The sequence below is a fragment of the Mustela nivalis genome, assembly GCF_964662115.1.
Source record: "Mustela nivalis genome assembly, chromosome: 9".
Taxonomy (NCBI): Eukaryota; Metazoa; Chordata; class Mammalia; order Carnivora; family Mustelidae; genus Mustela; species Mustela nivalis.
The window spans coordinates 80,241,515-80,256,235 of NC_139028.1; the positions used below are offsets into that span (position 1 = coordinate 80,241,515).

Genomic DNA, 14,721 nt, shown 5'->3' on the forward strand with positions numbered 1-14,721 from the left:
GGCCAAATCTCAAACTACAATCTCAAAGCCATGAGTGTTTCCTATACTCTGGAAAGCTATAGGACACAAAGATAAGTCAGGGAGGAGGGACCAGTGGATAGCCCCCCCAACCTATAGCAGAAACATGGCATGACAGTTCAAAGCTCATTGGTTCTGTGAGGCTTTCCCAAATGGGAGAATTAATGGATCCCAACCATTAGGCCTCATGGCCCTTGCTACAGCCCACCACAGTCCCTTACACTGTTCTTTGCTCTCTTGGAGGCCTGTTGCATCTTTGGGCAGTGAGTTCCTAGAGGGCAGGAGCTCTATTTTATTTTCCTGGATCCCTGGTACCTAGGGGAAGGAGTTGGCCCTCTGAAATCTGTTTTGGGGGAGATATGGAGAATATTCTAGGGAAGCACAGAGTAGGGGAAAATGCCATGTGACGTAAACCGAGGGATTCATTCAGTTTTATGGTCTCACTGTGACAGAGAAGACATCTGAGCAGGGGTTTAAAAGATAAGTAGGGGGCGCCTGGGTGGCTCAGTGGGTTAAGCCTCTGCCTTCAGCTTGGGTCATGATCCCAGGGTCCTGGGATCAAGCCCTGCATAGGCTCCCTGCTCAGCAGGGGGCCTGCTTTCCTCTCTCTCTCTCTCTCTCTCTCTGCCTGCCTCTCTGCCTACTTGTGGTCTCTTTCCCTCTGTCAAATAAATAAAATCTTTAAAAAATAAATAAATAAAATAAATAAAAGACAAGTAGGAATTTCTGGGAGCCATTTTGGCCCAGCCTGAGAAGCGACAGGGTGAGTATACGTCATGCCTATATCATGACAGCCCTTCCCCCCGACCCGGCACACAGCCGAAGGAGGCACACAGCCTCGTCTTGGTCTGTACATTTCACGTATCCAAGCCAGGTGTCTGTGTAACTCTGGATCAGTGGTGAGTTCGTCAGTCATTGGCTAATTTCTAGCTGGACATGTTAGGGTTAAAAATACACGGACGTGCGAGGTAGAGGCATTTGTCAAAACCATTTCAGGAGGCTTTATGGAAGTCCCAAGGAATGTGTGGGAGCAGAGAAGTCACCCTGACCCACGTACCTAGGCTCGGTGGAATGTGCCCAAGACTTCTTTGGGAAACTGGGACGCACCTCTGAATGTGATGTAGTTCTTGTAACGGTGTCCATGGTTACAACCTGCCCACAAAGACCCCCTTTTCTTTAGCTCTTACTGTTTTTTCACATTTTTAAAAAATTTAAATTCAATTCACATATACTGTATTACTTGTTTCAGAGGAAGAGGTCAGTGATTCATCCGTCTTCTGTAATGCCCAGGGCTCACTACATCATGGGGTGCTTATTTTCTAACAAATGATAACACTGATTAACTATGTTAATTCCAGTTGTTCCTCTCTGCTAGAATGTAAACTCCATGATGACAGGGCCTTGTTGTATTGCATTGATGTATCCCAAGTACCGGGAACCATATCTGACACACACATTGAGTGAATATTGACATGAGGAAAGATATTTGAATGAACAAATGAGAGAACACTTCTGCCCCAGATCTGAGCTCAAGTAACAGGAAAGACAGTTGTCCCGGGAGAAGTGGAACTTGGGAACGGAGGCCACAAGGATTTCCTCCAGAGACCCAGCCTCTGTCCAGAAGCTGCCTCCTTCCCAGTGGCTGGGCTGGCTTGTGCCCCACCAAGGATGTCGTGAACACACCTAAGCAACAGAAAAGTTGATGCCTCAAAAGCTCTCTCGAGTGGTTCTTGTTTAAATATATCCCTCATCCAAGGAGGGAGCTGTGGTAATTCAGACCTGGAGCACTGTGTCAGGAGCCCTGGATTCAAGTCCCAGCTATGTCCAGGTCTAGCTATGTGATTTCAGGTCAGTCATTAGCCCTCCCTTGAGCCTCTGTTTCTCGACTCATAAAATGGGGGCAGTGAACTCGTCTTCACGGTGTGCCTAGCGCTGCACCTCCTGATACCAGGTGGCCCTCCATGAGCAGCGGCAGGCCCATGGAGACCCTCTGAAAGCCCGGCCATGTGGGTGGGTTCGAGAGCCTGTTTCCAAGCCAGTCTGCAGCTCTCCCCAGGAAAAGATCCAGCAACGCCCCATGAGTTTTGTTAGGGAGGTTTGGGCAGCACCCCCCGCTCCAAACCGAAATTCCCAGTAAGTCAGGAAGATGTATGTGTTTTAAAACATTGGGAGGTCTGCTTTGGATCACCCTGGAGCTGCGGCTTCCTGGAGCAGCTGGGAGTGAGTGGAGGGAAGCGGTTCCTTTGCTGGGAGTTCTCCGGGCTCAGTGCTCAGGTCCCACACGGGGGCTGCCTGCATTCGGCTTTGGCGGCCGTTGACTTTTAAATCATAAAAAGCCGCTCTATACACAGTTTACTCTGTTGCTAGAAGGCAGTGGAACATAGGTATTTAAAAAAAAAAAAAAAAGGCAGAAGAAGCAGCCGTTAATCCCGCCAGGCTTCTGGGCACTGGAGCGGTTGCGGATGACAAAAGTTAATTAGAAACATGAGCAGTTTAACTGGAAACACTTGTGACAATTGGAAGGGCAGCCTCTCCCGTTGGAGAATTTTTCCTGGGGAACCGTTGCGGGAGGAAGTTACTGCTCCTAGGTAAGTCGTGTCACGGTGACTTTACAGACACGGACGGGGGCTGCCATGCCGCATCCTGTCTGTCCCGTGGGGTGGGTGGGCATGGGCTGTTGGTGGCGCGACTCCAGGCTCAGCAGGGACTTGCCTTCTGGGCCACTTTCTGTCTGACAGCTGCCCTAATGCCTGCGACAGAACGGTGCGGTTCTGAGCGCTCCCAGAGGACATCACAGCCCTTGTTCCTGGAATATGGGCCCCTCGCTGGGCAGGAGAACTCGGGTGTGAAAACTGCCCTTCTAAGAATCATTCGGATTCTCAGTTTGGAAGTATCCTGAGGCTTTTCTGAGCAGAGAGTCTGGCTGGGGAAACACTCCCCGAGCGCCAAAGGGGAAGCCTTGACTTTCCGATAACCTGTGTGTTTTCATGCCTTCGGTAAAGCGTGTGCAGTGGATACTCTGAAGCTAAAAGGTCTTTTTTAAGTCTTGCCTGAATCATGTTTGTACCTCCTTCTGAGTGTCAGCATAGGGAAAAACGTGTCTGCTTTGATAAGAGCTAGCAACTTCCTCAGGTAATTATTCTGTAAAGATTATGCTTGGTTTCTCTTTCTTTTTTTTTTTACCCCCTGTTTTAGTGTCTCTCCTATATTTCTTAAAGTTGGCTAATTCCCAGTTATTTCGCATAACTGAGAACTCAGGTTGTGGGTTGAATAATTCATAACAGTAGGCATTTCCTACGTCTTTCCTACATACCATAGCAGCGATAGAGTTTTTGGCTAGTTTGTGTTTCTGTAAATGTATGCTTAATTGTGCTTTGCACATGTTGGTGCTAAGATCCGCGCACATTTGCATGACAGATACCAGAATGTGCCGGTAACGTGAACAGGGTATGACGGAGAGCAGCGGGCAGGTAGGATTTGAACCTACAGGTAAATGCACCAGGCGGGGGATGGTGTCCTCTGGCATTTGGGTAGAGAGCAATGGGCCCTGGAACCATGGCCCTCCCTCTTGCACCCACAGCGCAGGTTCTTGGGCATAATTCGGGTTTCCTTCTTTTCCCCGTCTCTGCAGAGCCATTGGCGAGCCCCGCCTCCGCCCACCCCGGAATGAGCGAAAATGCACCTGCTTCTCTGGAGAGTGGCAGCAGTCCCAGCCCTGCTAACAGCAGCGCGTCCTCGGCCATCCCACAGCCCGGTGCCGCCTCCAAGCCCTGGCGCAGTAAGTCGGTCAGCGTGAAGCACAGCGTCACGGCGTCCGTGCTCTCGGTCAAGCAGCCCGTGCCCGAGGCCCCCAGGCCCGCCCCCGAAGCCATGAAGCCGGCCCCCAACAATCAGAAGTCCATGCTGGAAAAACTCAAGCTTTTCAACAGCAAAGGGGCTTCCAAAGCAGGTGAGGGCCCGGGGTCGCGAGACACAAGCTGCGAGCGGCTGGAGATTCTGCCCAGCTTTGAGGAGAGCGAAGAGACGGAGGTCACCGCGCGCTCGCTGTCCACGGTGGGTCCCGCTTCCAACAGCCCCAAGATTGCGCTCAAGGGCATCGCCCAGAGGACTTTCAGCCGGGCGCTGACCAACAAGAAGAGCTCCCCGAAAGGCAACGAGAAAGAGAAGGAGAAACAGCAGCGGGAGAAGGAGAAGGAGAAAAGCAAGGACCTCGCCAAGAGAGCCTCTATGACAGAAAGGCCGGACCTCAAAGAGGGGCCGAAAGAAGACCCCAGTGGGACGGTGGTGACTGAGATGCCAAAAAAGTCCTCCAAGATTGCCAGCTTCATCCCCAAAGGGGGAAAGCTCAACAGTGCCAAGAAGGAGGCTCCGGCCCCTTCCCACAGTGGAATACCAAAACCAGGGATGAAGAGCATGCCCGGGAAATCCCCAAGTGCCCCTGCCCCTTCCAAGGAGGTGGAGCGGAGCCGGGGTGGGAAGCCGAGCTCAGGGCTCCCCCAGCAGAAGCCCCAGCTAGACGGCAGACACTCCAGTTCCTCCTCCAGCCTGGCGTCCTCAGAAGGCAAAGGCCCTGGAGGGACCACCCTGAACCACAGCATCAGCAGCCAGACTGTCAGCGGGTCCGTCGGGACCACCCAGACCACGGGAAGCAATACCGTCAGTGTCCAGCTACCTCAGCCCCAGCAGCAATACAGCCACCCCAATACCGCCACCGTTGCGCCTTTCCTGTACAGGTAGGTGTCTGCCCGCCCTCCTGGGCCGTGGGCCAGGGAGCCTCTCTGGTGGGGTCTAGTTCTTGGTGGGCGGGACTCCGGCCTGCCTTCCAGGAACAGGCCAGCTAGCAGCTGAGGTGCCCCTTCCTTGATCAGCTCCTCGTAGGGCTGTGCACCTGTGCTTGAGGGAGCAGTCAGCGCAGCATGGCTTTGGGGGTCAGCGGGAGGGAAAGCTAAGGAGCTGCCCCAGATGAGAAGGAGTTTGCTGGGCATGTGGGGACCCAGAGCCATTTACAGAAGCAGCCTCAGCACGGGCAGACACGGCGGGTGGTTTGGTATCGCCCGACGTGATCAGCCCCAGCATCGGCCCTAACGGATCCTGAACAGGCTCCCCAAAATGGGCAACACGGAAGTCCCCTTGCTGGATACCTGGGGCTTCTTCTCACAGAGGCGTTGGTTTTGAACTTCTACACACTCATGGTTTCTTGCTGCATCACACGTAGTAGGCATTTTTTCAGTCCTTGCTGTGAACTAGGCTCTTTGGAGAGGCAAGCGGGGACGGGAGGAAGGGACTGGTTCTAGAAGAACAAAAGAACCAGATTATACTGAGACAGGCCTGGACGTTTGCTTGTTTGACTCCGTGTAGTCCTGTCCCTGTCTGTCTCTAACGGCACATCCTCAGGACCACGGGCAAGCACGGGGAGCCAAGTGCTGCTTGCTCTGTGTGCTGGTGGCCCACGGGGGCCTCTGATGGCTCCACCCGCACCCCACTGGCTCTGGGTGGTCCTTGACACGTGCAGATGAGTCCCCTCCAGCAGACAGAAGCTCCCCTAGCATAGCTTTTAAGGGCGTCCCAAGGCTTTGCTCACCGTGCTCACCTTGATCCTATATTTGAAATGCACAGTGCCTTTGGCCACTCTGCACAGCCGAATGTTCGTGATACCTCTGCCTGCCTGCCTAGCAGAAGGGGACCGGAGACTGAATGCCATGTTCTAGGCACTTCCTGTAAAGCCTCTGCCCTAAATACAGACACGTATACACTGTACGCACACCCTCGTACGCCCACAGGCATGGGCGTACGTTGACAGTCACGAGTACAGACACAAGTCCACCTTCTTGTACAAAATGCTAGTGTGCATGTGCCCACGTGTATTTCCATCCCTGTTCATATGCATACACTCATGCCCATACTTTCAGCTTCCTGTGTTGACACGGTCCCCCAAAGACTTGGATATCCTCTCTCTCACTCCCCAAGGTGTAATCTGGGAGGCTTTGTTACCATCCCTGCCAACAGCGGCTGGAAGGACTGGCCTGACTGATTCAGAGCAAAGCCAGGCAGGTCCAGCCAGGGAGGGAATGCCAGGCCTCTTCTCGTCCCTCTTTCCTTCTCTTCGGCTCACCCTCCCCTTCAGCAGGGGTCATGCCCAGACTTTTTAATTGGGAGAAGGTCATCTCTTTATTCCACCAAGTCATCAGCTCAGCTAACAGTTGGAGAAGAGTGCCGGGGCTTAGAGAATGAATGACTCAGCGCTCGCGCATCTCCATGCAGGGCTTTGAATACAACAGTCCTCTGAACCGTAGAGGCAATTGAATTGCTCCCCATGAAATTTTTATCGTTCCAATAACATTAATAGTCTTGAGGTCACGCATAGTCAAGCTCCTGCTCACACAGTCTTGATTTGCATTTTCCAAATTAAAATATAGGGTGGTCTTTGGTCACCATCCATTTCACTCCCTCTTTCTTTTTTTTTTTCTGTAATCATTGGAAGGATTGTGAGACATTTAACCTCTTTTAAAATTTCAAGCTTTTCTGCGAGAGGAAAACTCTTGGCGAAAGGGCAAATGTCTGACAAATAGGAGGAATGAGAAAATGTCATGCTCTCTGTCAAGCTGCATTTTTATGTTCACGTTCACCGCGTGAACGTCCTTCTGGCCCCCCTGATGTGCCTTTTCTTGTCAGGTGAACCAGGATGGGAATTGGGGCATCTGGGCTCTGTCTTTTATTAGCTGATGACTCCCCGTGTAGTCTTGGGCCCTGCCTGTGGGGACAGCTAGGGAGACTATGCACCAAGTATGTGCAGAGACCCAGCTAAGGGCTTTTCGTGCCCTAGCCCATATAGTCACCCCGACACGCCATGAGCTAGCTATTTTTGAAATCCCCATTCGGGAGGTGAGCAAACTGAGGCCTATAGTAATTAAATAACTTGCACCAAGTCCAGAGCTAATAACTAGGAGAGCTGGTGTTTAAAACCAAGTCTGTCTAACTAGAGGGACTGAGTTTCTAAGCACAAACCAGTTTCGACTCTGAATCACTGCATCTCTCTGATCTACCTTGTCCTCATCTGTAGAATGAGGAGACTGGATGAAATGAGGGGATTTTTTAAGAAAAATAGGTTAGACACCCCTTGTGCTCTGAAGTTCACTCAAGTTCATGGCTCACAGCAGACAATTTGTGCTGCTCCCTCCACCCCACCACACCCCCCCCCCCAGAATCTATCCATGTTAGTGATGTTACCAAGCCACAAAAGAAAGATAAATCATCTTCTAAAATCACTCTGAATGAATTCTGTTTATCAATTCAGAAGTAACCCTGGACATCTATTACTTGACACTTGACCAAATGCTTCAGTCTTATCACATGTGATTCTTGTAGCAGCCAGGGGAGGTCGCTGTTGTAAGCCCTGCTGCACAGATGGGGAAACAGAGGGTCAGAGGTGTGAAGGGACTTCTCAGGTGCAGGCTAACCTCCAGCCAGCTACAGTCCTACAGCCGGGAGGGTTCAGACTCCGAGTCTAATGCTCCTTCCCATATCTAGCATCTTTCCAGACTTAAACATTTCTCATTCGTCCATTCATCACACCCTGCTGACCTCTACTATACAAGTGAACTTGATCAGCTCAAGTTCTTGCAGGTACATATCAAAAAAGCCAGTCTTTGCTTTCGGATAGCTCTGTGGTTGAGGAAAGGTGTATTAATTAGATCCCATTGTAATGTATTGACCTCAGAGGAGTAAGAGCCCTGGAGAACTGGAGAAACACACAGGGGGAGCCATGAGCTAGCACTGCCCGGGGAGCCTTCCTGGCCAAGATGACGTGGGAACTGCGTGTTGAAGGCAGATTGGATGCAAAATGAGACAGAAGGAGGAAAAGAGCCTTCGGGCACAGGTCCCAGATATAACTGCTAAGGGCATGATGTGATCTCAGAGTGGAGGGAAGGCTCAGGTGGAATATAAGGCCCGGGTATGTGTAAAGGGAAGGAGTGGTAGAAGACAGGGCTGGGGATGAAGGAAGAATCCCCAGTAGGGCATTGTCTTCCACAGTAATGACTTAAGAACTTTCTCCGTGGGCAATGGAAACTATCAGAGGGATGTGATCACCCCAGTCTCCCAAAAATCAGCAGAGGATGGTGTGGGGAGCAGACCAGACCTACAGGCAGTCTAGAATAGAGAGCACAGATTAGGATGCCTGATTCAGACCCAAACGGTAATATAAATCAGTGACTTGGAGTAAGGGGACTGTGGCCTCGGGAGTTCTGGGCTTCTCCGGAGGGAGCAACCATCCCTTGGCGCCAGCAGGTGGCGCCCTGCAAAAAAGTCAATCAGGACTTTCTTTGTTTTTACGGAAAAAGAAGAGAAAGGAACAAGGCAGAAATCCAGATACTTCTTGTGAAATCCCCCAATTTTAAATGTTGAAACGAATTCAAAAAGCGTTAAAATACTACACAGACCAGTGAGAATCCGTGGGCTGGTTCCAATACTTGGCTGCAATTCACAACCCGTAGGCTGGAGGCAGTGTACCTGTCTACACCGTACTTCTAGGGCAGAGAGGATGAGACCTTGGACTCTGGCCAGTGGGTCCAGAGGAGCAGTGTGGATCCAAATATTCTCAACAGTTGGAGACATCAGGAATTTGGAACTGATGGTTTCATTTGGAGGGCACAGGCGGGGCAGGATGGGTGAGGAGGTTTCCCAGTACGTCCCCCACACTGAAGACCGTTCACATTCTTGGCAAACGTTTTCTTCATAGAGAGTGAAATCTGGCTGAATGAGCTCAGGATGCTAATGAATTAATAAGGCTACACCCAGGGTTATGCATCTGAGTGCAATTACGCATTTGCACGCCATGCCGAAGTCAGCAGAGGTACTTGTGACAAGAAGGCATGGCACGAAGCAGTTGCCTTGATTTGCTTGACAAATGAGGGCACGGAGAAGGTTTGGGGAAGTACAGATTTCAGTCAAGTGTTGAAATAATGATCAATGCGACCTTTCATCTCAGAGGATCTGAGCTCTGAATCAGAGATGGAGAGGGCAAACACACCTGCTTGGCACCCACTCCCGACTGGTTTCATAGTCACCTCTTCAGAGAGAGCCAGGTCAGGAGGATCGGGGGAGGGCCGTGGGGCTGTTAATGGAGTCCTCTTTATGCTTGACTTGCTGGCGTCGCTAAGGACTCAGAAGTTTGCTCTTTGGCAGAGGCTAAATGAACCAAGGCACGCTGTACTCTCCAGCGTTTTTCTGGCTAGACCTAGCTCCCTGATGAGGATTCAGAGAAGCATTCCCCAGCGAGGGCTTGCAGACCCTGCGTTTGGGCAATGAATATTTCATCTTGTACAGTTCGGTGGCTCTCTCTGTTTCTAGGACATTGCTCCACATGCGCCGATGAATTATTTAGAGTCAGTCTGCTGGTCTGCTCTGTTCTAAAGCTTCTTGTTGAAGGGAGTGATGGTGGGTGGGTGCTGTGGTTAGACCACAGTGGTCCAGATGTGGTAGCTACCGCTTGTGACAAGTGTGTCTGCTTTGGTTTGTGTGTGAAGGTCCCAGACAGACACCGAAGGGAATGTTACTGCTGAATCCAGCTCCGCGGGTGTGAGCATGGAACCCAGCCACTACACCAAGAGTGGACAGCCTGCTCTGCAAGAACTCACTGGTGAGTATGGAGCCCCCGGAACGTCTGTGTCTGCTGGAGATGAGGCCTCCTGTACAGCCACCTGCTGGAAGGGCACAAACCCAGCCTGACTCAGAGTGACTTCACTGTTGCATTGATGGATGAGCTACGGGAACTTACTTTATTTTTTTATTATTTTCTTTCATCTTGCTTCCTGTCCTCTCTCACACAATCCACTTGCTCGTCCATAGAATCGTAAGTAAGTCCCTTACATATTGGCAGATCTTATTTTAATACATATTCCATTTCATTCATGTAGGGGCTCTAGGCTGCTCTGACACTTAACCTTGAATCTCCTTGTTTACTCTTCAGATAAAGTCACTTTTGCTATAAAACACTGTCTTCTTTTCTTTCCTGTATGGAAGCACTGATTGAAAACGCATTCTTAGCATTATCCATTAGTCGGAAAGAAGAATACAGCATGCTTCTTTTACCAAAAAGAAAGAAATGACCATATCTAAATATTATTTTAATATAACCTAGATGATGACGATTAAAGGGGTATTATGTTATGTGAAAACATAAAATCCACAGTTGTCATGTACTTAATGGCACAGATACTGATTTATTAATGTTATACTGTCACATTCTTAAAGGAGAAAAGTTAGCGTAAGAGTTAGGATTCCTCCTGTCCTGGATTTGGAGTTACCACCCCCTCTGTCTGTCTTCCCTGTTCCCCAACTCTATGCCCTCTCTTCCAGCAACTTCTAATCAGGGAAGCAAGCGGTAAACCACATATTTAGCCGTGGTTGTGTTAGTCTTCACATATCTTACCACTTCCAGAGTTGGGTTAAAAACTGAATCCATGTTTAAAATCCATTTATTAGACTAAATATCCATGACCACACCATTTTAATAGCCACATTACGGCTGTGGAATCGGTCTGCAGCCCACGTGATGGAATCATACCCGTCTCACCATTAACCCAGAGTATTAATTTCAGAGGCTCTCAGCGATTTAACTATTTCCTTCTGGTTCTGCTGGCCGGGTGCGGTGCTGGGGCAGAGTTTTGAGGCCATTTATAAGTGATCTGTCGGGCAGCGGCTCAGGGCCCCACATTTGGGATTGATTTTGTGCTTCCTTCTCACCAAGCTCCGTAGCCCCCTTGCAGATGAGGACACAGAGAGGCCAGCCGAAGGGGCCGTCACGAGAAGGGCGTGGCATTCGGTGATGGCTCAGGTCTCCACACGCATTCCAGCCCGTGTTCTTTTGTGCACACATCAAAGGAGCCGGGCCAGCGCTCCGAGAGCCCGGAGTGTATCAGACGTGTGTCCCGTGGAGTAACGTGGATTCGTGTCAGACACAGGCTGGCAGAATTCACATTTGAAAAGCAAAAGCAGCAGCCAGAGAACATTCCACATCACACTTGAATTTCAGAGTGACGGATTCCAGCCTGTGATCTTTCACCGGTTCTTCCCTTTCTCCATGTGTCTCCTCTGCGTTGGGCCTGCATAGCCAAGGGAGCGCTCAGGGAACCTGAGACGTTATAGTTGGTGTGGGGGACAGATCTGTGCAGCCAGGCTTGTCTGATCACGCACTGGTTTTTGTGAAGTCTGACGGCATGTATCGCTGATGGGAATTTTGCCTGCCCTTCCTTCCTTCCTTCTTTCCTTCCTTTTTCTTCCTTTTGCGGATGGGAATTTCTTAATCAGAGTGGTTTGTCTTTACATTCAAGGAGTAGAAATCAAATGTGGGACTGTACTGTGGATTATTTTATAGAGACAGCAAATGGTAGTACAAGGTTAAATGAACTTATTCACAGCCGATCCCTTGAAATGACAGTGAATGGTAGATGTATTTAGAAATACATTTTTAGGGATGCCTGGGTGGCTCAGTTGGTTGGACGACTGCCTTCGTATCAGGTCATGATCCCAGAGTCCCGGGATCGAGTCCCACATCGGGCTCCCAGCTCCATGGAAAGTCTGCTTCTCCCTCTGACCTTTTCCTCGCTTATGCTCTCTCTCACTATCTCTCTCTCAAATAAATAAATAAAAATCTTTAAAAAGAAAAGAAAAGAAATACATTTTTAGGGGGAACCTGGGTGGCTCTCTCACTTGAGTGCCTGACTCTTGATTTGGGCTCATGTTATGATCTCAGGGTCATGAGATCGATCAAGTTCTGCATTGGGCTCCACGCTCACTCACTCTTTCAAAAAAATAAGAAGAAAAAGAAAAAAGAAAAAGAAAAAGAAAGGGACATTTAGGAGACGATTTGACCAATTGGTTTGTTCTTGCCCTCCTTTGGCAGGGAAGGGGGATCAGGTGGATTTTCCCATGGTGCTTTGTCATTTGCATAACATTACACCTGAGGGGGCTCCTGGGTGGCTCAGTGGGTTAAGCCTCTGCCTTTGGCTCAGGTCATGATCTCAGGGGCCTGGGATCGAGACCTGCATCGGGCTCTCTGCTCAGCGGAGAGCCTGCTTCCCCCTCTCTCTCTGCCTGCTGTTCTGCTTACTTGTGATCCCCCTCTCTCTGTCAAATGAATAAATAAAATCTTAAAAAAAAATTTAAATATATTTTCAAAAAATTACATCTGAGACCTGCATCTTGGGTGGTAAGGTTAGAAGGGAACACGCACACCTGTTTATTATCTGATCCATGAATCCCTTCTGCCCATCACTGATGAAATGTCTTTCCGTCTCTGCTTGGGTATTTGGGACAGGAAGTTATTCCTTCATAAGGCAGCCCTTCCATTTTTGTTGACTCTAACTAATAACAGAATTCTTTATTCTTTCGTTTCTGATCACTGGATATAATCCATCTCCTGTAGCCCACAGATAATTTTCATTCTCTGTCATACAACAGGTTCTTCCTTAAGGCTCCTTCCTCCAAGTAAAATTCCTGAATCCCTTCCATGTTCCTCTTGTAGCACCCTGACATCCCCCCAACTTGGCTCTATGTGATCAGAATGTGATGTTCTCTCCATCACAACCAGTGGCCTAAGGAAGGCTGACCTTGCAAATTCAGCAGAGCTGCAAGGAGCGTGGAATAGCTTAACATTTCTGTGTATGAGTAGAAGGAGCCTCTCTTCCCATGGGAGCATGGTTGGGTTCTTATTTTGTTCAGGCAGTGAGTTGGTAGGGGATTCTTACATCATCCGTTGGGCAGAATTGGCAATTTAGAGTGTGATCACCTAAAATCAAGGCAGGTGGGTTCCTGGCTTGCCTTTCTGCATTGCTCTTGGAATCTGGTATGTGTAGAGCTCTGAGGGGAGCAGACATTTTCCAGAAGACCCCCCCACACACACACACACACACCCCACCCAGGGAAAAGAATGAAGCCCAAATCCAACATGTCCTTCTCTTGGGCCAGGCATATCATATGCATCTTCATTTAATCCTCAGACTGACCCTTTCAGGGAAGGTTTTCATCCCCATTTTACAGATGGCATTCGGAAAAATCAGTGACTTACTCGAAGTCAAGTGCAGCACTGACAAGATTCAAGTCTTTATCTGCCAAAGTGCAGATAGTCTGCACTTCTTCTTCAACCCTACACTGACCAAGCATTTCTGGACAATAAATAGGTCTCAGGCATCCATAGATTTGTGTGACGGTCACTAAGAGTAAGGGGTGAGTTACCTTCCCACGTCAAAGATCTTTGAATTTCTAAAGGAGAGTTACCAGACAAACATGTCAATTAGGAGAGACTTGGAGAAATAAGTATAATTATTATAATTTGATATGTGATTAATTAATTAATTTGAAGATGTGTGCCTAGACTTAGCTTTGATAAATGTGTACTGCAGGGCCTAGACCTGTCCAAAGGGTCAGTACCTTTTTGGCCTTCTCACATAGATAGAATGTGGCCAAACTAAAGATATTTACCTGATGGCCCCAGGAGAAAGATGCAGTTACTGTCTTCCAGCACCTCTCAGGGGAGGTAAGCAAACATTCATCACTGCTTTCCTTTCAAAACACATCCATAGATGTATTTTGAAAGAATTGGGTGGGAGATGCAAGCTCGACCACTTTTCAGATAAGAGAAAAATGCCTTCCAACTTTCTCTTGGTTCAAAAGGGGGAGAAAATTGAAAACACTTGGCATTTTCAAGGACAAGAGAGTTGGCTAGAGCCAGTTTCCCCCATAAAATCACACATCTATCATTCGGTCCATCTGCCAACCTCCAGGCATCACCGGGTCAAGAACGACCTATGGAGGCTGTTTTGTCTCAGAAAGAGAGTCGATGCTGTACCATTTCTTAGCGGCCTGTTGCCTTATTAATGGCGACCTCTGGGAGTTCTCCTCGGCGTCTCGTGTAAACCCTCCTCACTGCTGCCCGTGTGCCCTGTGTTCTGTGCAGAGATTTCTTTAATAAGGTTGCTCAACCCTTTTGACTGAGAGAGTCACAGGTTTTTCAAGAGTCTCGATGGTGGTTCTGTGGTCTTCTCAGCCCTCCCTGGAATTACTCTGAGGAAAGGACGCTTGTTCCTTTTCATCATTCTTGGGGTGATTCCCGTCTCCTCTGCACCCTCTCCGCCCAAACAAAGCAGAATAGCCAGAGAACCCAGAGCAAGGCTACTCTTGAGGGCTCGTGGTGGTTTTCCAGCTTCTGTATGGCCTTTGTCTCCTGGTACATTTGACCCAGCTTGACCTCTACCTGGCCAGGTGTCCTCCAGAAATTCTTGCCCCGAGAATGGAAGTCTCTTGTGACCCGAAGAGAAGCCCTCGGTCCTCTTGATGGCTTCCCACTCTGCAGCACCAGCAGGCATGGGTCAGTGCTTGAGTTGGGCTCTACGCTCAGGGATCTCCAGACCCCAGCCCGTTTAATTCCCTACCGCTGTCCTACGAGGTCATGGCTGTTACCATCCTCATTGCAATCCTCTGGAATCGGAAAGCTGGAGAGGGTCAGCACCTTCCCCCGAGTCCCACAGCCAATGAGTTAGAGGAACCAGAATTTGAGACATAGTAAATCTCACAGAAAGAGGCAGACCTCTCTCTGTAGGAGTATTTGTGATTAATAAGTGAAGATCTTTTAGCCACTGTGCCAGTTCCATTGACAAAGTAGGGGCTGGTAGAGAGCAGCACGTTATCACCAGTGGGTAAGAAGAT

At 49.3% G+C, this 14,721-nt stretch overlaps 1 protein-coding gene across 13 annotated transcripts in view; it reads left to right on the top strand.

Annotated features, from left to right (window-relative positions):
* NAV2 (neuron navigator 2) overlaps window positions 1–14,721 on the top strand; it is a 712,574-nt gene that overhangs the window by 540,893 nt on the left and 156,960 nt on the right. For all 13 annotated transcript variants that reach the window (XM_082747350.1, XM_082747353.1, XM_082747358.1 and 10 more), the window contains 2 exons: window positions 3,650–4,751; window positions 9,543–9,655. In XM_082747350.1, coding sequence (XP_082603476.1) covers window positions 3,650–4,751; window positions 9,543–9,655 — 1,215 coding nt within the window. The remainder of the gene's footprint in view (window positions 1–3,649; window positions 4,752–9,542; window positions 9,656–14,721) is intronic.